General features: G+C 33.9%; 1 protein-coding gene and 1 long non-coding RNA gene across 2 annotated transcripts; both read right to left on the bottom strand.

The window, feature by feature from the left end:
- Positions 1-8,179: 8,179 nt before the first annotated feature.
- On the bottom strand, positions 8,180-11,024 carry LOC119635583 (nuclear envelope integral membrane protein 1-like). Its single transcript, XM_038030456.1, has 4 exons — positions 10,761-11,024; positions 10,195-10,705; positions 9,663-10,137; positions 8,180-9,597 (listed from the first exon to the last, which is right to left on the bottom strand). The coding sequence occupies exons 1-4, from the start codon at positions 10,843-10,845 to the stop codon at positions 9,073-9,075; spliced, it is 1,596 nt and encodes a 531-aa protein (XP_037886384.1). The 5' UTR covers positions 10,846-11,024; the 3' UTR covers positions 8,180-9,072.
- A 1,067-nt stretch (positions 11,025-12,091) lies between these two features.
- On the bottom strand, positions 12,092-15,403 carry LOC119639481. Its single transcript, XR_005247548.1, has 3 exons — positions 12,533-15,403; positions 12,413-12,469; positions 12,092-12,333 (listed from the first exon to the last, which is right to left on the bottom strand). It is a non-coding gene; the product is annotated as an uncharacterized LOC119639481 (long non-coding RNA).
- Between the last annotated feature and the right edge of the window lie 948 nt (positions 15,404-16,351).

The raw sequence follows: 16,351 nt of genomic DNA, 5'->3' as shown, positions 1-16,351 counted from the left end.
TTAAGATGGTCCTGGTCCTCGTACTATCGTAAAATACTACAATGCATCCAAGACAGAGTGCAGCTCCATAACAATTTACTTCGTCAAGTCAATTTTGATAGGCTCTTGAGAACGAAATTCCAGTACAATATTACTAACGTTGTAAGAAGTCTCAATTAAAGTTTCACTATGTTAAGGCTACGTGTTTCTGTCGTCTTGGGGGATAGTGATGAGTCCAAGATGAAGAAGACAACTTCTCTTTATTAATAATTAATATCATTCTATGAATTAGACTAAATTTAAGGGAAAAAATTATTTATTTTATCCTCATTAACAATCGGCTTAAGATCATAGATAGGCCCTAGTTCTCAAAGCATATACTTTTTTATGTATATTTTACTAGCTTTTGATTGGAAAATATACTTTTATGTAAATTTAGTTAGAAAGAAATTTCAAAACTCCACCCCTTCCCTCCTCTCCCCATCTCTCTTTTCCATTGGCAATGATATCCGTCAATTATATAATAATAGATAAAAAAAGAGTGCGAAGAGAACAAACGAAGCATATTCAAATTTCTCTTTTACCCAATTTGCACTTATAGACAACTCTATAGAAAAATATAGTTCACGTTCACTTCAAATACTTTCAATTGCCAACACAATTATATTCGTTACACATTTTATGTGGAATCACAATTTTGCACTTCGAATCTTTACTTTTCACCCAAACAATTATATATACATAGAATGGAGAATAGATAAAAGCGAAACGACTTAAATACAACAAAAATATGATATTATGGATGTAAAATTTTGTGCTAGCGGTGAACTACGTGAACACATTTTATGTAAAAATGGGAAAAATTTTTCTTTTATTTTTATATTCATAGGGATTCGATGGAATTGTTTATTCAAACACATGCTTATAAACTAAGCAATCCCGTTAATTTAATTCAATGAAATCACACATACTTTCATATTATTGATGTTTTATTTATTGAAATCCTCCGAAAATCACTTTGTTTCCCTAAACTGTAGAAGCACCGCTTGTTGACTGACAACCTATAGCAGATTGTCTTAAGTTTATATACCACAAACAGTGCCAAACCAATTGGTCTTTGTGTATGTCCGTTGCTTCTATGCATACATGATGATGACAACTTGCAATCTAACAACCATAGTATTAAAGACAAATAAAGTGAACGATACCAGGTTTGTGATAGTATCCACATTGCAATTAATAGTAAAACAAAAAAAAAAACAAAAAAATTAACGAATAAAAAATCATGATTCCAGTGGAAGACGGAAAAATTTTCAACTCAGTGGTGATCATCTTGTTTGCATATGCTTTTCAAGGGAAGGAAATGTATTTTTCTTCACCTTGCATACTAGTTTTGCCAGTTAAAGTTATTAAGCCCAAAATCCTCTCTAATCCACTGTAATAAATTCAAAAGTTTTTTATTGCAAAATTAATAAAAATTAAAAATTAAAATTTATCTATGAAACTAAATTTTAAAACATTTTCAATATTATTATTTTTTTTTTTTTATTTTTAATCAATGTATGTATGTAAAACTTTTCCGTACAAATCCTTATCGTTATACAAAGTGTAATGTGGATAATAATTTTTCCAAAAAATTCATTATTTACTAAGTTAATAAATAAAATGTTTTAAAATATATATATATATATATATATATTAATATTGTTGCAATATTTTCAATACATGCATTAACTTATGCATTGCAATAGAAAAAAAAATTACAACATACAGATCACGAGCGATACAACTGAAGCTTGAAGAATCAATCATTTCATCATATTTTATAGCAGAAAATGATCTGCGCATAATCAACTAAAACTTAGCGGACTTATAACTTATGCAAGCCTAAGCAGTATGGATTGAGATTGAGATAACGTGAAATGATTATCAAGAGCAAAACTGATATACAACAAATTTTCTCCAAATTATTTCTACTCTATTTAAATAGAATTAGCGTAGTTCTATCATTTTACGATATAATAAAAAGAAAGGCTCTTAGCGACATATATTATTTTAGTGTAGTTTTTTTTGGGTACATAGATGCAAACATTTGATGATTAATCACGAGCTTACACGAGCCCTCACATATGCAATTCATTTTCATTGCATTCAAGCCACGCAAGACTCAAAGAATGTTAAGTGATATGTTAAAACAAATACAAAACAAGTAAGGAAATTATATTCGATCGTGATGGAATGATCGCTATGTACATTCGTTGTTGTTTTGGTACACATGTCCCCAACACATGTTATCTTTATCAGCCATTTTGCATTTCCACTTTATGCTTCACAATTATAAAGGTTAGATGTGTTTTGGTGTACGATGTTTTGCTATCGAAAAAAATGGATCGAAGAATCCATATTAAATTTATTGTGAAATACAAAATTGTGTGCTCCAGCTCACTTAAAATGTTGACTGCAGCGTTCGACGAGTTTATTTTGAGCAAAAAAAAAAAAGGTGGTACAAGCTCTTCACAGAACACCGCGGAGACGATGCACGATCTGGACGCCGCTATCAAGCCAACAACCGATGAAGATCTTGAAGTAGTGAAGAAAATTGCTATGAAGTTGTTGAGGATGTCGGCATATCGGTTGGCTCATGTCATGCAATTTTTTCGGATATAGTTAGCCGCGTAACGTGCAGTACGGTAATGTGCCAGCTCATACGTCATTGCTTATTCGCAATTTTTTGGCCAAAATCGACACGCTAATCATGCCTAAGCCATCGTATTTACCGGACTTGCGGACTGCAGCTTTTTCCCAAAAATGAAAAGACCGATGAAACGACAGGATTTTGCCACAATTAAAGAAAGAAGAAGAAATTCACGTATAAATAAATAAGAAAGAAAGGAAAAAAGCATGTACACATCTAGCACAGAGGCACACCCATAACCGGTACAGATCCAGGTTGCGAGTGAACCCCAAGCCATTGCAAACATACAAAAGCTTGGCAACCGCTAACACTAAACAACACCAGTTAAGTTAGTTTCAATATGATACGCGCAGGTTGCGCCTCTTAAGGATAGCTAGCTTAATAGACTTTAACGAGTTCGATATTGAGATTAAGCGATAGACATCATTTAGGATTGAACATAAAAGCTTGAGCTTGACTAAGCCTGAAGTAAACAGCAAGAATAAGTCTACGTTTGTCAAGTGGCGCAAAACAAAAGCCAACTATTTTCAGAAGAGTGCCGAGAAACAATGGGCTCCCAACCTAAACTCCTTAAGGGCAAACAGCAGAGACATACTCAAGTATTCGTCTAACTGTACTCATTTATATAGCCTTTTTGTGATGTAAGAATCCTTAAGCTCTTTCGACCACCTCTTAATGAAACCTAGCGCGGGCCTAGCTTTACTTAAAGAGAGCTCAATGTGCATATTGAAACGTAATCTTTGGCCGAATAGAACCCCTAAATCCATGAACGAATCTACGGTTTCCAGCTAGTGCAATGAGTGGTCAATACAATAATATTTTTATAAAACTTTGGCGGTGAAAAGACAAATTTTTCTATGCATCCACTTTCTCGAATAGGGTTTTCAATGCGAAACTCTCTTCAAAATATTCAAATCGGAATTATTTTCAAGAGCATTCCTCTTTGCAACGAAGCATGAAATGAAAACTATTTTAAATATAAATTGAACAAAAGAACACATGGCCGCACATCAGGTGGGTAAATAAACTTAACTTGGTTCAGAAATGATTCTGAATCTATTGGTATATTGACTATGAAAATATAAATATTTAGAAATTTTTCACTTCTATAAGCTAATTTGAAAACAGGTTCGACGTATTTACAAATAAAAAATATGAAGATCTATTGAGGGGGCATATGAGGAATATCAGTTTTACACTTAACTTTTTCGAATTCAATTTTGTTCTGTTCATATGGAAAGCGATCCTATGTGAATTTTCGGAGGATGATAGACGTACCGAAACCCTCACCTTCGCAATGCTCCCTATAAAGGGTAGCTGCCTTTCCCGACTGGCTCTCACTTATGGGAGCTGCTCAGGTACTCGGCAAAGAGGGTCTTGAGCGTAACGGCTTTTGCTCTTGGAAATCTAAAGGGGTATCAGAAGGGTACTCCCTTTTTTTGGAAATTTTATTCTTCCGTTTGATCCTCCACAATAGAGGCCATCAACCTTGGTCAGGTTCTGCCGGTACTACGAAGTGCTAGTTCTGCTGGAAATGGTTGGGTGTGCGCTGTGTGATAACGTCTTTGAAAGCATTATTGCTTCGAGAAGAGACAGTTTACTGGATGGCCGTCTGGAAGGTATCTGAGGTCCAAAGGCTAGAGAGGCTTCCGCCGCGTGCAGTATGTGATCAGCACAGCAGGGCGTAAGCCCATGACAATGTACTACCCTTCAGACTACCGGGCTGAATGCCTTCCTATCTGGCTGCCGGATACGGCCCTTCGGGGAGTATCGTGATGGCTATGGTTACTCCGAAGATTGGCGGCAAAGAGGTGTCAGACAGACCTCGGCGGCTACCAAAAATCGAGAAAATAGATGGCATCCATTTTCTCTTTAGGTACATCAAGAGTAATAGGACCTCAGTCAGTGGAGATTGTCCTACTCTTTGAGGGGCGTAGGTTGTCGCTTATCAAGTTGACTCGCGTGCACTTGGGCGCGCTGAGGTTAGTCATTTACGGCAGGTACTCAGATTAAACGCTATTGAAATCTGATACTGTTCACATCTTAGATTCTGTTTAGAAAGAATTATTTAATCTTAGCTGAAACAGTTTTTCAGTATACTGGAGTATAGGTTACAATTTATTCATTTTGAATGTTAAATTATTTTATCTGCCTTTTTTTACAATGTTTCACTTATTTTACACGATTATGTGAGACACACACACATACACACAGACAAGAAAGATAGATGGACGCACCGGCTCATACCAGATTTGCGGCCCTGGGTGAATAGGCAACATGGTGAAGTTAACTTTTATTTGACACAACTAATTAGCGGCCATGGTTGCTTTCGACCATATTTGAATAGGTTTAAAATAGAGCAGGACCCATTCTGTAGTTTTTGTGAGAGCATCGAAGACGCTGAAACATGTTTTCTTTGTCTGTCCAAAAAACCATAACGAACGACAGAGACTACAGAAGGAAATTGGAGTGTTACCTCTCCCCGACAATCTTGTGACAAATCTGTCGCACAATCTGAAAACATGGAAGGCGGTATGAGTGTTGTCTAAACGGCTACCCTCCCTGTGAAGGTTTACCTAAACGGTCGTGCCACAGGGCAGGGAATAGGAGGGGTTGTTTTTAGCGCGTTAAAGTCTCGCACTGCCCTGATGGGCGCCAATTGATGGTTTTCCACCTCACAGCAAAAAAAAAAAAAAAAAAAAAAGCCAACAAAAGGTTGTAAACGAAAGAAGAAATTTACCTTTTCCTTTCTAACATCTGAAAATGGCCATAAAAGAATTCATAAGCTGTAAGCACACACAAAGCGAATATAATCGTGTTTGTATGTACGTCCGTCCATCCGTCCTTCCTTTCATTCGTTTACACATATGCACGCCATCCGTTCGACATAAACATTCTCAGTGAATAGCATGCAATCTAAACATAAAAAGCGTTAAAATTTAATGTACAGAAAATATTAATACAAAATTTAATGTAAATATCTCCCAGGATCATGTAAAAATGATTACGACGGGCCACATGACATTAGCTACCATACAGAAGAATAATGGTAGACTATTTTTTTTTTCTGCCTGGTTGCGACAATACAATATGAGATATCGAGTTGGCGATCGTTTTGAACATAACCAAGCAATTAATCATCTTATCGCTGGAATTCGCACGTCTGCAAAGATTGAAATGGAAATATGAAATTTTCAACTTATTATTATTATTATTAATTTCGCCAGAGAAATAAATTCTAAGACTAAATTCTTAAAAGCATTAGCATCTAAGGCTATCTATCGGCTGTTATTCAAAACTCTATCGCACTTGAGATTCGAACCCACGACCATTGACTTGCTAATCGAGATTCCTCGCCTTCGGCTACTCAGGCGGATAACTTTCAACTTAAGATAGTAAGAAGGTGAGGTTGTTAACTGAAGTTCATAGAATGTACGTGAAATTGTGCGCTACGTGTCCGCAAACATTTTTGCAATTAGATAGTGAATATGAAAATTTTGCTTTGAGGTGAATGTTGCTTTATTAATTGTGCTAACCATGCTGCGGATTAACATACAACACGGAAACGAATGTTACTAAAATATGACTCTCAAATAGTATATGATGGGATATACGTGAATGTACGCTTGTATTTTGGCAAAAGAAAATTCATACAAACTTAAGTACTTTCTATCACTTGATCATTATTATCCACTGCTGCTGGCAGTGTGTCATGATGCCATAACACAATTGCAACTGCATGTGTGAAAATAGAGAAAGAAATCCAAGATGCACATAAAATCCATGAACCATCACTTTATATTTTCATAAACTCTTTTAACATTTGGTTAGTGTGTTTGTTGGTCGCTATTATGTATTGGCTGGCATAGCATCATTTTATTGCATAATTCAAGAAATTTCAAGTTTTTCTTCGGCTTTTATAAATTTCATGTTATTTATTTACTAAAAGCTTTAAGGTTTTCGCTTTTTTTCTTTCCTCGAAGAGAAAGAAACTGCACAGGCAGACGATAATATATCCAATGCATAGAAAGTTGAACGATGGGATTTCCTTTTTATTTTCTTTGACCCAATACAGCAGGAGATATTCGATAATGTCGTTGTAAACAAAGTCTGCCTGTGTTGTTCACTTGCCGGTGGCTTACATCATTTTCACTTTCATAACAATACGAAACTATCGAAGTGCATCGTAGAGTCTGGCGGATTTTCTTATTAAAGTTTTTTGCACATACATGTGGGCATCTGTTGTGCTGGAGTACTATTTTCATTGCAGGAAATTTTCTTTTTAAATCTGTTGAAATCTGTTATTATTGTCAGTTTTAACTAATTAACAGAGCTTTATGTATTTTCCCAAAGAGATGAAAAGAATGTTGACATGAAGAAAAAGGAAAGTTATTTTTAGCATAAAAGTAAATCAATTTTATTTAATTTTCTTAGGGTTTGAGGCAGTAGTGGAACTTAATGTCATAAGATGTATGTAAATTTACAATTTTTGCACATATTCGCGACTTATTGAACGCGCTTGATTTTTTTTGTTTTTACACCCATCACCGGAGGATGACAGATTTATTTTGTCAAAATGTTTGCAACGGCCAGAACGAAGCATCAGAGACCCCCTAAACTATATACATTCGTGATCAGCATCAATTTCCAAATCGATTTACAAATGCCTGTCTTTCTGTGTGTCTGCCCGTTGCAAACATCTTCATGTGTAGTTGTACAGACGGAAATGCTTGAATCGATTCGAAATAAGTTTACCTTGCGTGGTCTCTCTAAAGCTTTCTTCTGCCTACCATTTTACCTGCCATCCTTCCGGGATGAAATAAGTTCGCTTTGTCAAAGCTTTACAACGTCCGAAAGAAAGCTTCAGAGACACCAGAAACTGTACATATTTTTGATCAGCATGAAATTCTAAATCAATTTAAGTATGTCCATCTGTACGTAAATTCTGTTGTAAATATTATTCTGGTCGCAAATATGAAGCTATGGACTACAAATTTGACAGAACCATTGAAAATTTCGTGCACACAGTTTGGTATTGAAAATGAGCCAAATCGATCGAGAACACGTCTATTTTACAAACGCAATACAACAAAACTGGTTTATTGTTCATTACTCATTAGCTAAAACAGATAAATGTGAAACAATTCGAACGCATATTCTATGGACATTGTAGTCGAACTTTTACAAAAATGGAAACAATCGGCCGCGTTCGTCTGCTTGTTTATTCATCTGTGTGTCCGCTCAATTGTTTAGTATTTGTGATAAACATTCTCCCGTTAGTGGAAAGGACGGGATCGCTTAAAAATTTGCCAAAGAATTTGAAAATTATTCAAACTTTTCAAAGGACATACCTACAACGCCCACGCGCCTATACGATAAAAACTGCCCACTCCATATTATAGAGCATGAAAATTTAGTTCTTTTACTTTTTTCGTCTTTTTTTAACATAACGGTGATGAGTATAAAATATTCGGTGGCGACCAAATATACTTTTCTTACTTATTCTTTTTACAACTATCAAATATTTTATTACAAAATTCTATTATTTTACATGAAAAGTAAAAATAAATGACAAATTATGTAGAAAAATGATATATCAACCAATAAGTTTAAAATATGTTTCTGTTCCCGCACTAACCTCATAACTTGTTCCTGAGGCATTCCCCATTTAATTTGCAAACAAATAGTAATCACTTGACACCATCTGGAACATACGGTTCGTATCGCAACGTTTTAATCAGTTAACTGTATCAAGATCTTTACCGATATACCCGTATGCTCCTCAAACACTACAGTATATGTATCAGATGCAACTAATTTACAAAATGACAAATATATTTTCTAAAATACATTATTATGCCAAATGCACATTTATACTGATTAAATTTTATGAAGAAATTCACCAAGGACAGATGGACTCATCATTACGGATATATACATCATACACAGTTAACTAGCTAAACTTAATTTCATGCAATTTCGCACTGGAGTTTACGTGTTGCGGTAATTATGTACTTGTTCCACAACGATCAAATACGTTACTCATTTGGAAAACTTTTCTCTTATTCCCAAATTTCACGCAAGACAGCGAATGCACTTCCAAAACCGAAATAAATTATTCTACAGATACAAAGTCTATTTGTCAATTTGGCCAATTATTGACCACTGCGTTAGAATAAATATAAAATAAATAAAATTACGAGATGGGTCCACTCTTATGAACTATTAGTAAGTTGTGCGGAAATATTGTAAAAGCTATAAAATTATTTTAATGACGATCGCAAATTTTGAAAAGGAACGAAAAAAAACAACGACGATATAAAAAGCTTGCCACTGCTTATATCCTACAACTGCAGAGAGTTGTTCAAGATCCCTACGCAGCAAATAAGCGCGAACATTTACATATCGTTATCATCAAATTCATTCGTACTACGGTGCTCATGTATCGATGTTACTCTATACATATAGGAGGGTATTGTACGCGACGAGTATCCATTATCATTCACAGTAAAGGGGGAACTACCTGGTGTGATGTTGTGGGAAGTTATTGAATATTGTTGCGATCTTAAATTTGGTGCGAGCAGTCGTTGCCTCAGTCTCATTAACGAACGTCGTGAGGTAGATGGTTCATTGTCAACACTAGGCGTACGATTATTCGTTGAAGCACGTAGACTTCGAAACTTATAGTCCCCACTAGCATGACTATATTCGTCTTCTTCGCTTAATATGTCTTCATCGGCATGTCCGGTATTGCTCTTACACAGATTTTCCTCATTCTCGCTTTCATCCATGCTAATATCACTATTTTCGTCATCAGCATCGGAATATTTTAAAGATTCGAAAAATAAAACTTCATGTTTTAAATGTGAGGCTCCCTCCACAAAAGCCGCAAAACGACAAGGATCGCGTAATTTAGTCATCATCTGTATATATATATTTAATATGTAAACATTTTTTGTGCAATTCGTATTATTTCTAGATTATTTACCTTCCACTGATTGCAATCGGGGCTAGCCGCATATTTCCGAAGATCTTCCAAAGCTTTGTTTGTCTCAATAACACCCTGCTCATCAAATTCTTCAAGTGTTAGTAAACGAACTTTAGGTGGAAATTTTCTTAACCAGTAAGAGCGGCATTTATACCAAAGTGATTTCGGAAAGCACTTTGACGCAACTACGGTTATAATAAATACAGATGTTGCTTCTTCGTAAAAGCTTGAAAAGTAAATCATAGTAAGAGATGCCAACTGTAAGAGCCATTTTATGATGTTCTTAGAACGTTGGTTAGTTGGCGGACCCCAACGATAACAAACAATGAAAGATATTGAACCAGTTATCATTATATACCAGAAAACATAGGTTCTGTATGTAACCATAATAACTTGCATATGCTCCCATAGTAGCTGTATCATCCACAAGCCTACGGTCCAACCGCCTATTAAAATACCATACATGGCAGGGCGTCTGCAGAGATGAAAATGTATGTAGCTTATGTGAAATATAACATACGAAAGCGCTTACCTTGGTACTAATTTACTAGTCAACCATATGAGCAGCATAAACGACGAGAATACACCCAAGACAATTCCCGTCACATAATAAAATATTGCATTATGGCTTAAATTGCTGGCATATTGAAACACCAAGTAGCCTAACAACAGCTGTATAACTCGCCAAAAATCTATACGCAATATTTTCAGCTCTAAAGTGTAGGGATTCTGAGACGCCATACCTAAACAACTGGAGACAAACGGTGACAAATGCAAACGTACACGTTTTTGGGAGAATAAAGTAAAGCTAAATAATGATTGTTCTTGATTATAATGCTTTCGGACTTCCTCCGGCGTGGCGCCATCATACTGTTTATAATTGTCACCTTCAATATTTAGCCGCAACTCAACAGTTTCAAATAAACGTCTTATCGTTTTGTCTTTGGCACGATAACAAAAAGTATGCAAATTATCATCAGCGAATGGACCAAAGCTTCTCTTCGGCTTATATGTATATAATTTACCAAGCTCCAAATAATTGACTATAATTATTTATATTAGCTATTTATGTGAATTTATCATAATATTTCAATTTACCTTTATTGGCAATTATGGGCTCCGGATTTTGCGAAAGCACCGCAGCCGTAAGAAAGGTTAATATTACTAACATAAATAAAGGCATTTTGTTTCCTTTTTGATCTTTTATCTATTCGTTTCGGTATAAAGGACACTAAATAAACTTGCGAAATAAAACTTCGTCTCCACGAATGGAATCTTAAAATGCAATTACCGGTTTACTGATTTTGTTTGTCAAATTTTTTCCATTTTCCGGGCTCCTAAGACAAAAATTTATGTACTTTGTAAATGCACTTATCAAAAATTGTCAACGGATTTTGAGAAATAGAGTTGCCACACACACAATCAATATTCTGGACACCGAATATCCATGACAGTCATACTTTATTTTCAAGTGTTTTTGCTATATGTATACACAATATGTGCAAAAAACGCTTTCTCTCATATCTGTCAGATTAAGCGTGAGCGAAATAGATCGCATCTTGAGTAAGCATTGCTTATTTAGATTCAACAAAGCTATTTAGTTTCAAATAACTGTATCACCACAAAACAAATTAAGTGTCCGAAAGGTAAGTAAATTAAATCCTCGTTTTACTTCAATTGTCTAATTGATACTCTTAATTTGCCAAAGCTTGTAATTAATTCTTTATCATTAATCGTTGCATGCATCATCCTATTATGTCGATATTTTTGATAAAGCGAAAAGGATCAACAAATAAAAACCCGTAACTCTGCAGAATGTATTGATCTTATTGGCAAAAAGTCTAATCCATTCTACTAAACAAACCATAGAAAAGCAAGTAAAGTACTGTTATTAAATAATCAAGTAATGTTGAGGAAAACATATTCATCGGATATTCATTGCAAGGCAAGGAACATTGTTGGGAGATGCATTAGTATACATAAAGTTTAGCATTAAATTCACTTGTCAACAATCTAAATTGAGTCTATTCAATTTTCAAGGTTTCATAGCGTATTTTAATGGAAGACCGGAAAAGCAGATACGATTCAAAGATGCAACTCTTCAAAACATCTGTGTGTGCTATATTGTACAAAGTCCAGAAACTCGGGATTTATCTTCCGCTGACCCCACATCTTATTTTGTGGACGGTGTCGACATTGCGGTAATGGTTTCCCAATTGAAGCAATAAAAAATATTGTCCACTATTTCATATTGAAATTTATTGAAATACAAAAATATAAGGAATACATTAAAAAGTTGGTTTTTATTTATATATAAAAAAAACGAAGTGTTGATTTGCAATTGATTTTCAAACACTATATATTCTTTGTAGGTAAATTTATATGTTAATATATAATGAAAATAATAAATGAAAATAGAAGCGAGAATCGAGTTCCAAATCTTCACTTTCGAATTTACGTGGCCGAATTAAATCGTTCATTTCTTTGGCCAGCTGTAACTTTCTATCATAAAACGACTTAAGCTCTTCTTTAATTTCTGTTAAAAATTTCATCATCCGCTTTTTATTTGACAGTTTCTCCTTTTTCTGTTTTTGCTGTTTAAACAAATGCAAGGTGTCAGAGCCCAGAGCCTTTTCAAATCGTCTTTGTTCTTTCATCATAGAATGATTATCTGGCAAAGTATAATTATTTTTATTAATAACATTATATAATTATTAATATTGAAAATGAAGATTAATGCCTGGACTTACTTTCGCTTCTTACTTGGAATGTCACACTCGGCCTCGTAAATTCTCACGTCAAGGTGTCTAAACATATATAAAATACAATCACAAAATAAACCATCAATGGTACATTACAATTGTACTCACGTGTGTGTTTCATTTGGCAAAAATTTCTTTTACGGCGTCAACTGACAAAGTCGAAAAATTGGCCTATTTACAATCATATTTATTTGCCCATTAGAATTTCAGATAATTACCTGCCGCATAATGTGTGTTAGTATTTTGTGGTGCCGATTTGGAAAGCAATTGATTAATGAAGTAAAGCATTTTGATTAATGAAGTAATCCAGGTATTCCTTATAAATCAGCTGCCGGCAATGTCATTATGAAGGCAACAAATATAAAGCCACACATTCCTATTGTCTCGCATCACTTTTGTGATGAAATTTAAAAGCTTTGTGATTTTTTTGATTGTGAGCGATATGGCATTCTAGTAACTGACTTCACGGAGGAAATGTACTTGTGTAGATTGTAGAAGCTAGATGGTTTCATAACATGGTGAATGATAATGTTAACTATTGTTAATCAATAACTAAGGATTTACAAATACAACACTATAAGCAATCTATATTATTAAGAGTCAACGCTGCATAAATAGAAGGCCCTAGTAGAGGCATTGGATGTTATGACCTTCCTGCAGTAAAGTCATAACGTTTTAAGTTTTATGGAAGTATTTTATATATATGCGTTTTTTACAAGTTAATTTTCACAGGAAATAGTGGAGTAATAAAGAAATAAACACACAAATTGAAACCGACCAATTGGATACACAATAGAAATTTTCAAATACAATCATTTAAGGATGGCTTTAATGATTAACTTTCAGTATATTCTCGTCGTTTTTCAGTCATTTACAGACTCTTTAAAAAATATTGAGAATTGCACTTCATGTAAATTTATACGGAATTGCCTGTCCGAAGTTGACATAATATGTCATCAATTCAAAGAAGTTTCAATCCCAGACTGAGGTTTTTAACAGCAATTTATTGATCTTTTTTGAATCCTTCTTTAGATAACAAGCTTGTAAAGAGAGAGCGATTAGCTATGCTGATTCTCTATGATATTTGACGATAGCGGTAATGCACGATCCTTCTGAACATATGTTAATGAGCATCTTCAAATACATCGCAAAGCAGCAACTACATTTTCCACATGATACGATCGTGATAACTAACGGTATCTTGACTTGTTATCCAAAGAATTATGTGCCGATTGGTAATCATTCTGACATGCCCTCCATGCAATCCTTCCCACCTGACTTACACATATTCTGCAAACTGAAAAGAAAGTCTAGTAATGCTTTCTCTGGTGGGATCAAGTTTTGCCTAAATAAAAGCTCTTTGCAATGAATACCGCTCAGCCTTGTTGTTTACTATCAATCATTGCTGGTTAAATAATCACGGGTGACTGGCGATGCATGCAAATATTGTCTATTCATTAGCTAGCTGAAGACATAAATAATCTAAGAAATTTTAAACCTATTTCTTTGCTTTCAATCCCCATAAAAGTAATTAATATCATGACAAAGGAAAATGCTCTCGATTATTATCAATACGAAGAATTTTATTCCAGTTTACTGCTTTGCCTATGAGAAACACAGATCTGTAAACGAATTATCATTTTTAATAGCTAATGGAAAAAAGCCGTAAAGTCTGTTTTGTTCTCTTTTTTTTCAATTTCACTTCACCTGCAGATATGGATATTATAAGTGATATAGCAGCTCCATTTCTATCCTTTTTACATAAAGGAAGTTTGAAAATGGTGGAAAGTTTTTTCATTTATTTAAAGCATGCAAGCTTTATTACATCTTTAATGTTTACTGTGAAGCCTATCGTAAGGAACTAACTTAGTTTATTCGGATAGTTAATCGTTTAATTAACCAAAATTTTCTATAATTGTTATAAATTTAGCACTTTTTATATTTTTCATTTTTCTGCCATTAGTCATCGCTTAAATTTAATGTTTGATCTGCTAAAGCGTGCTATTTTCTGCTGGCTGTTGGTCTTGAATGGCTCGTTACATCAATATATTTATATTTAGTGCATTTGGTTAGTGAAAGAAGAAAGGAATGCTTTATCGCAAATACTACTATTACCATTAATTTTAATGGTTTCTTTTTGACGGCATGTAAACGCTTGAATTATTGAAATCATCAATAAGCCTAAATCCAATTAACTTGGCTCGAACTTGATGATGGCATCATAGTCTGGGAATAAAGATATTTATACAAAATATTTGCATATGAATTTCCTATTTGGTGAAGTCAATGTGGACTTTCTGTACTCAACATTTGCATGTTGATGTAAGGTTAGCCTTGATGTATTGCCTTTTCAATCAAATGTGTTGTGCTCTTATTATTTCTGCGCGGAATGGTTAATTTGTATTTCCAATTGAGAGTTACACTGCCTCCTAATTGTATGACCCGATCAATTGGTCGCATTACTTTATCGAATCTAACATAGTTAAGTTAGGCGCCATTTATCTGGACATACACACACATAATGCACGTTCCAAGCAAGAAAAAGCAATTTTACGCACGAGAACAAAAAAACGTATCGAATACATAGAGAAATTGCAGACGCGTCAAAACGTTCCAACGTTTAAAGAGAAATTTTTTACCGATTACATAATAACTGGGTTGATCCGTCTTAACAGATTATTTATTTATTGAAAGACTTACATATATTTAGTTTAATTAGTTTTAATATTCAGATCATTCCGGCTTTCGCATTCACTTTATTGTATTAGAAATAAAGAAGAAAAACGAAAGATAAGTAATGTGTTACCAGATTGAAAATTTTATAAACCACAAAAGTGATTGAAATTGCCATCGTATGCGAAAGTGTGGAAACTCAGACCAGAAGACCTTCACTTATATTCCAACATATGAGCGAGCCATTTAATTTATAGATTTCTGAAAATTTTACAAATGTTTATAATATATATGTATGTATATAATATACACAAACATTGATAAATCTATTTTATTTCCATTTTATGAAAAATTTATACATTTAATTTAAATGTCCCCCTTCCCCCATCCCGGAACTGAGATTATAAACGCAGTTTAATGAGGTCAACGGAAAAATATTGCAATTTCCATCGGCGGATAGTTTTCACCCACCAGGCGACGATACCGTTTCATTAATAAGCAAAATTGCTTCACTTATATGAGTCCCAAAGTTTGAATCAACTGTTGTAAGACTTATAAAAATTGCCTTTTTGATTGACAATTTCAGCTGGCATGTTTCTTCATGTATCTTTTTGTTTCCACAAACAAGGCCAGACACTAATAATCAGCAGCTTTCTCTATCAATTCGTAGCGTTGAACCGGTATTAATATTGAAATGAATGTAAAGTCTTCGATTAAACGGTTGGGGGACGAGAGCGGAACATGACGTACAGCATACAATATCTATTAGGTTTTCTTCCCAGGGTAGATGTAAAAATAAAAACATTTAATAATTATTTTTGTTTTTAGGGAAGAAATTTTTTTTGTTTTTGATAGATAGTAAATAAACGTGCGCATTTTATTTATTTAATGTTATTTCTTGGTTTACGTTATGTTTTTGTTTAAAGGATAGGTACTTGTATTTGTGTTCTTGTTCTTGTTTTAATTTTTATATTTGCTTAATTAAATTAATGTTAATAACATTGATATTCTTTTTTTTTTTTGGTTGTTGTTGTTGATTTTGTTTAATGTTAATTTTAATTTTAACTTTATATTAATAATTATAGTAGTTTTTGTTGTTGATTTGTATCTCTTATGCTTACTTGCATTTTGTTATTACGCAGATGTAGACTTAAGTTTAATCATATTTTTGAAGTATATTAATTTTTTTTTTTTTTTTGTGTATTTTAATAATTGTTTTATGCCGTTCTTTTTTGTAGTTATTTTTTTTTTTTT

The sequence above is a fragment of the Glossina fuscipes genome, unplaced genomic scaffold (genome assembly GCF_014805625.2).
Source record: "Glossina fuscipes isolate IAEA_lab_2018 unplaced genomic scaffold, Yale_Gfus_2 0, whole genome shotgun sequence".
Taxonomy (NCBI): Eukaryota; Metazoa; Arthropoda; class Insecta; order Diptera; family Glossinidae; genus Glossina; species Glossina fuscipes.
This window is presented reverse-complemented; position numbering and strand designations above follow the sequence as displayed.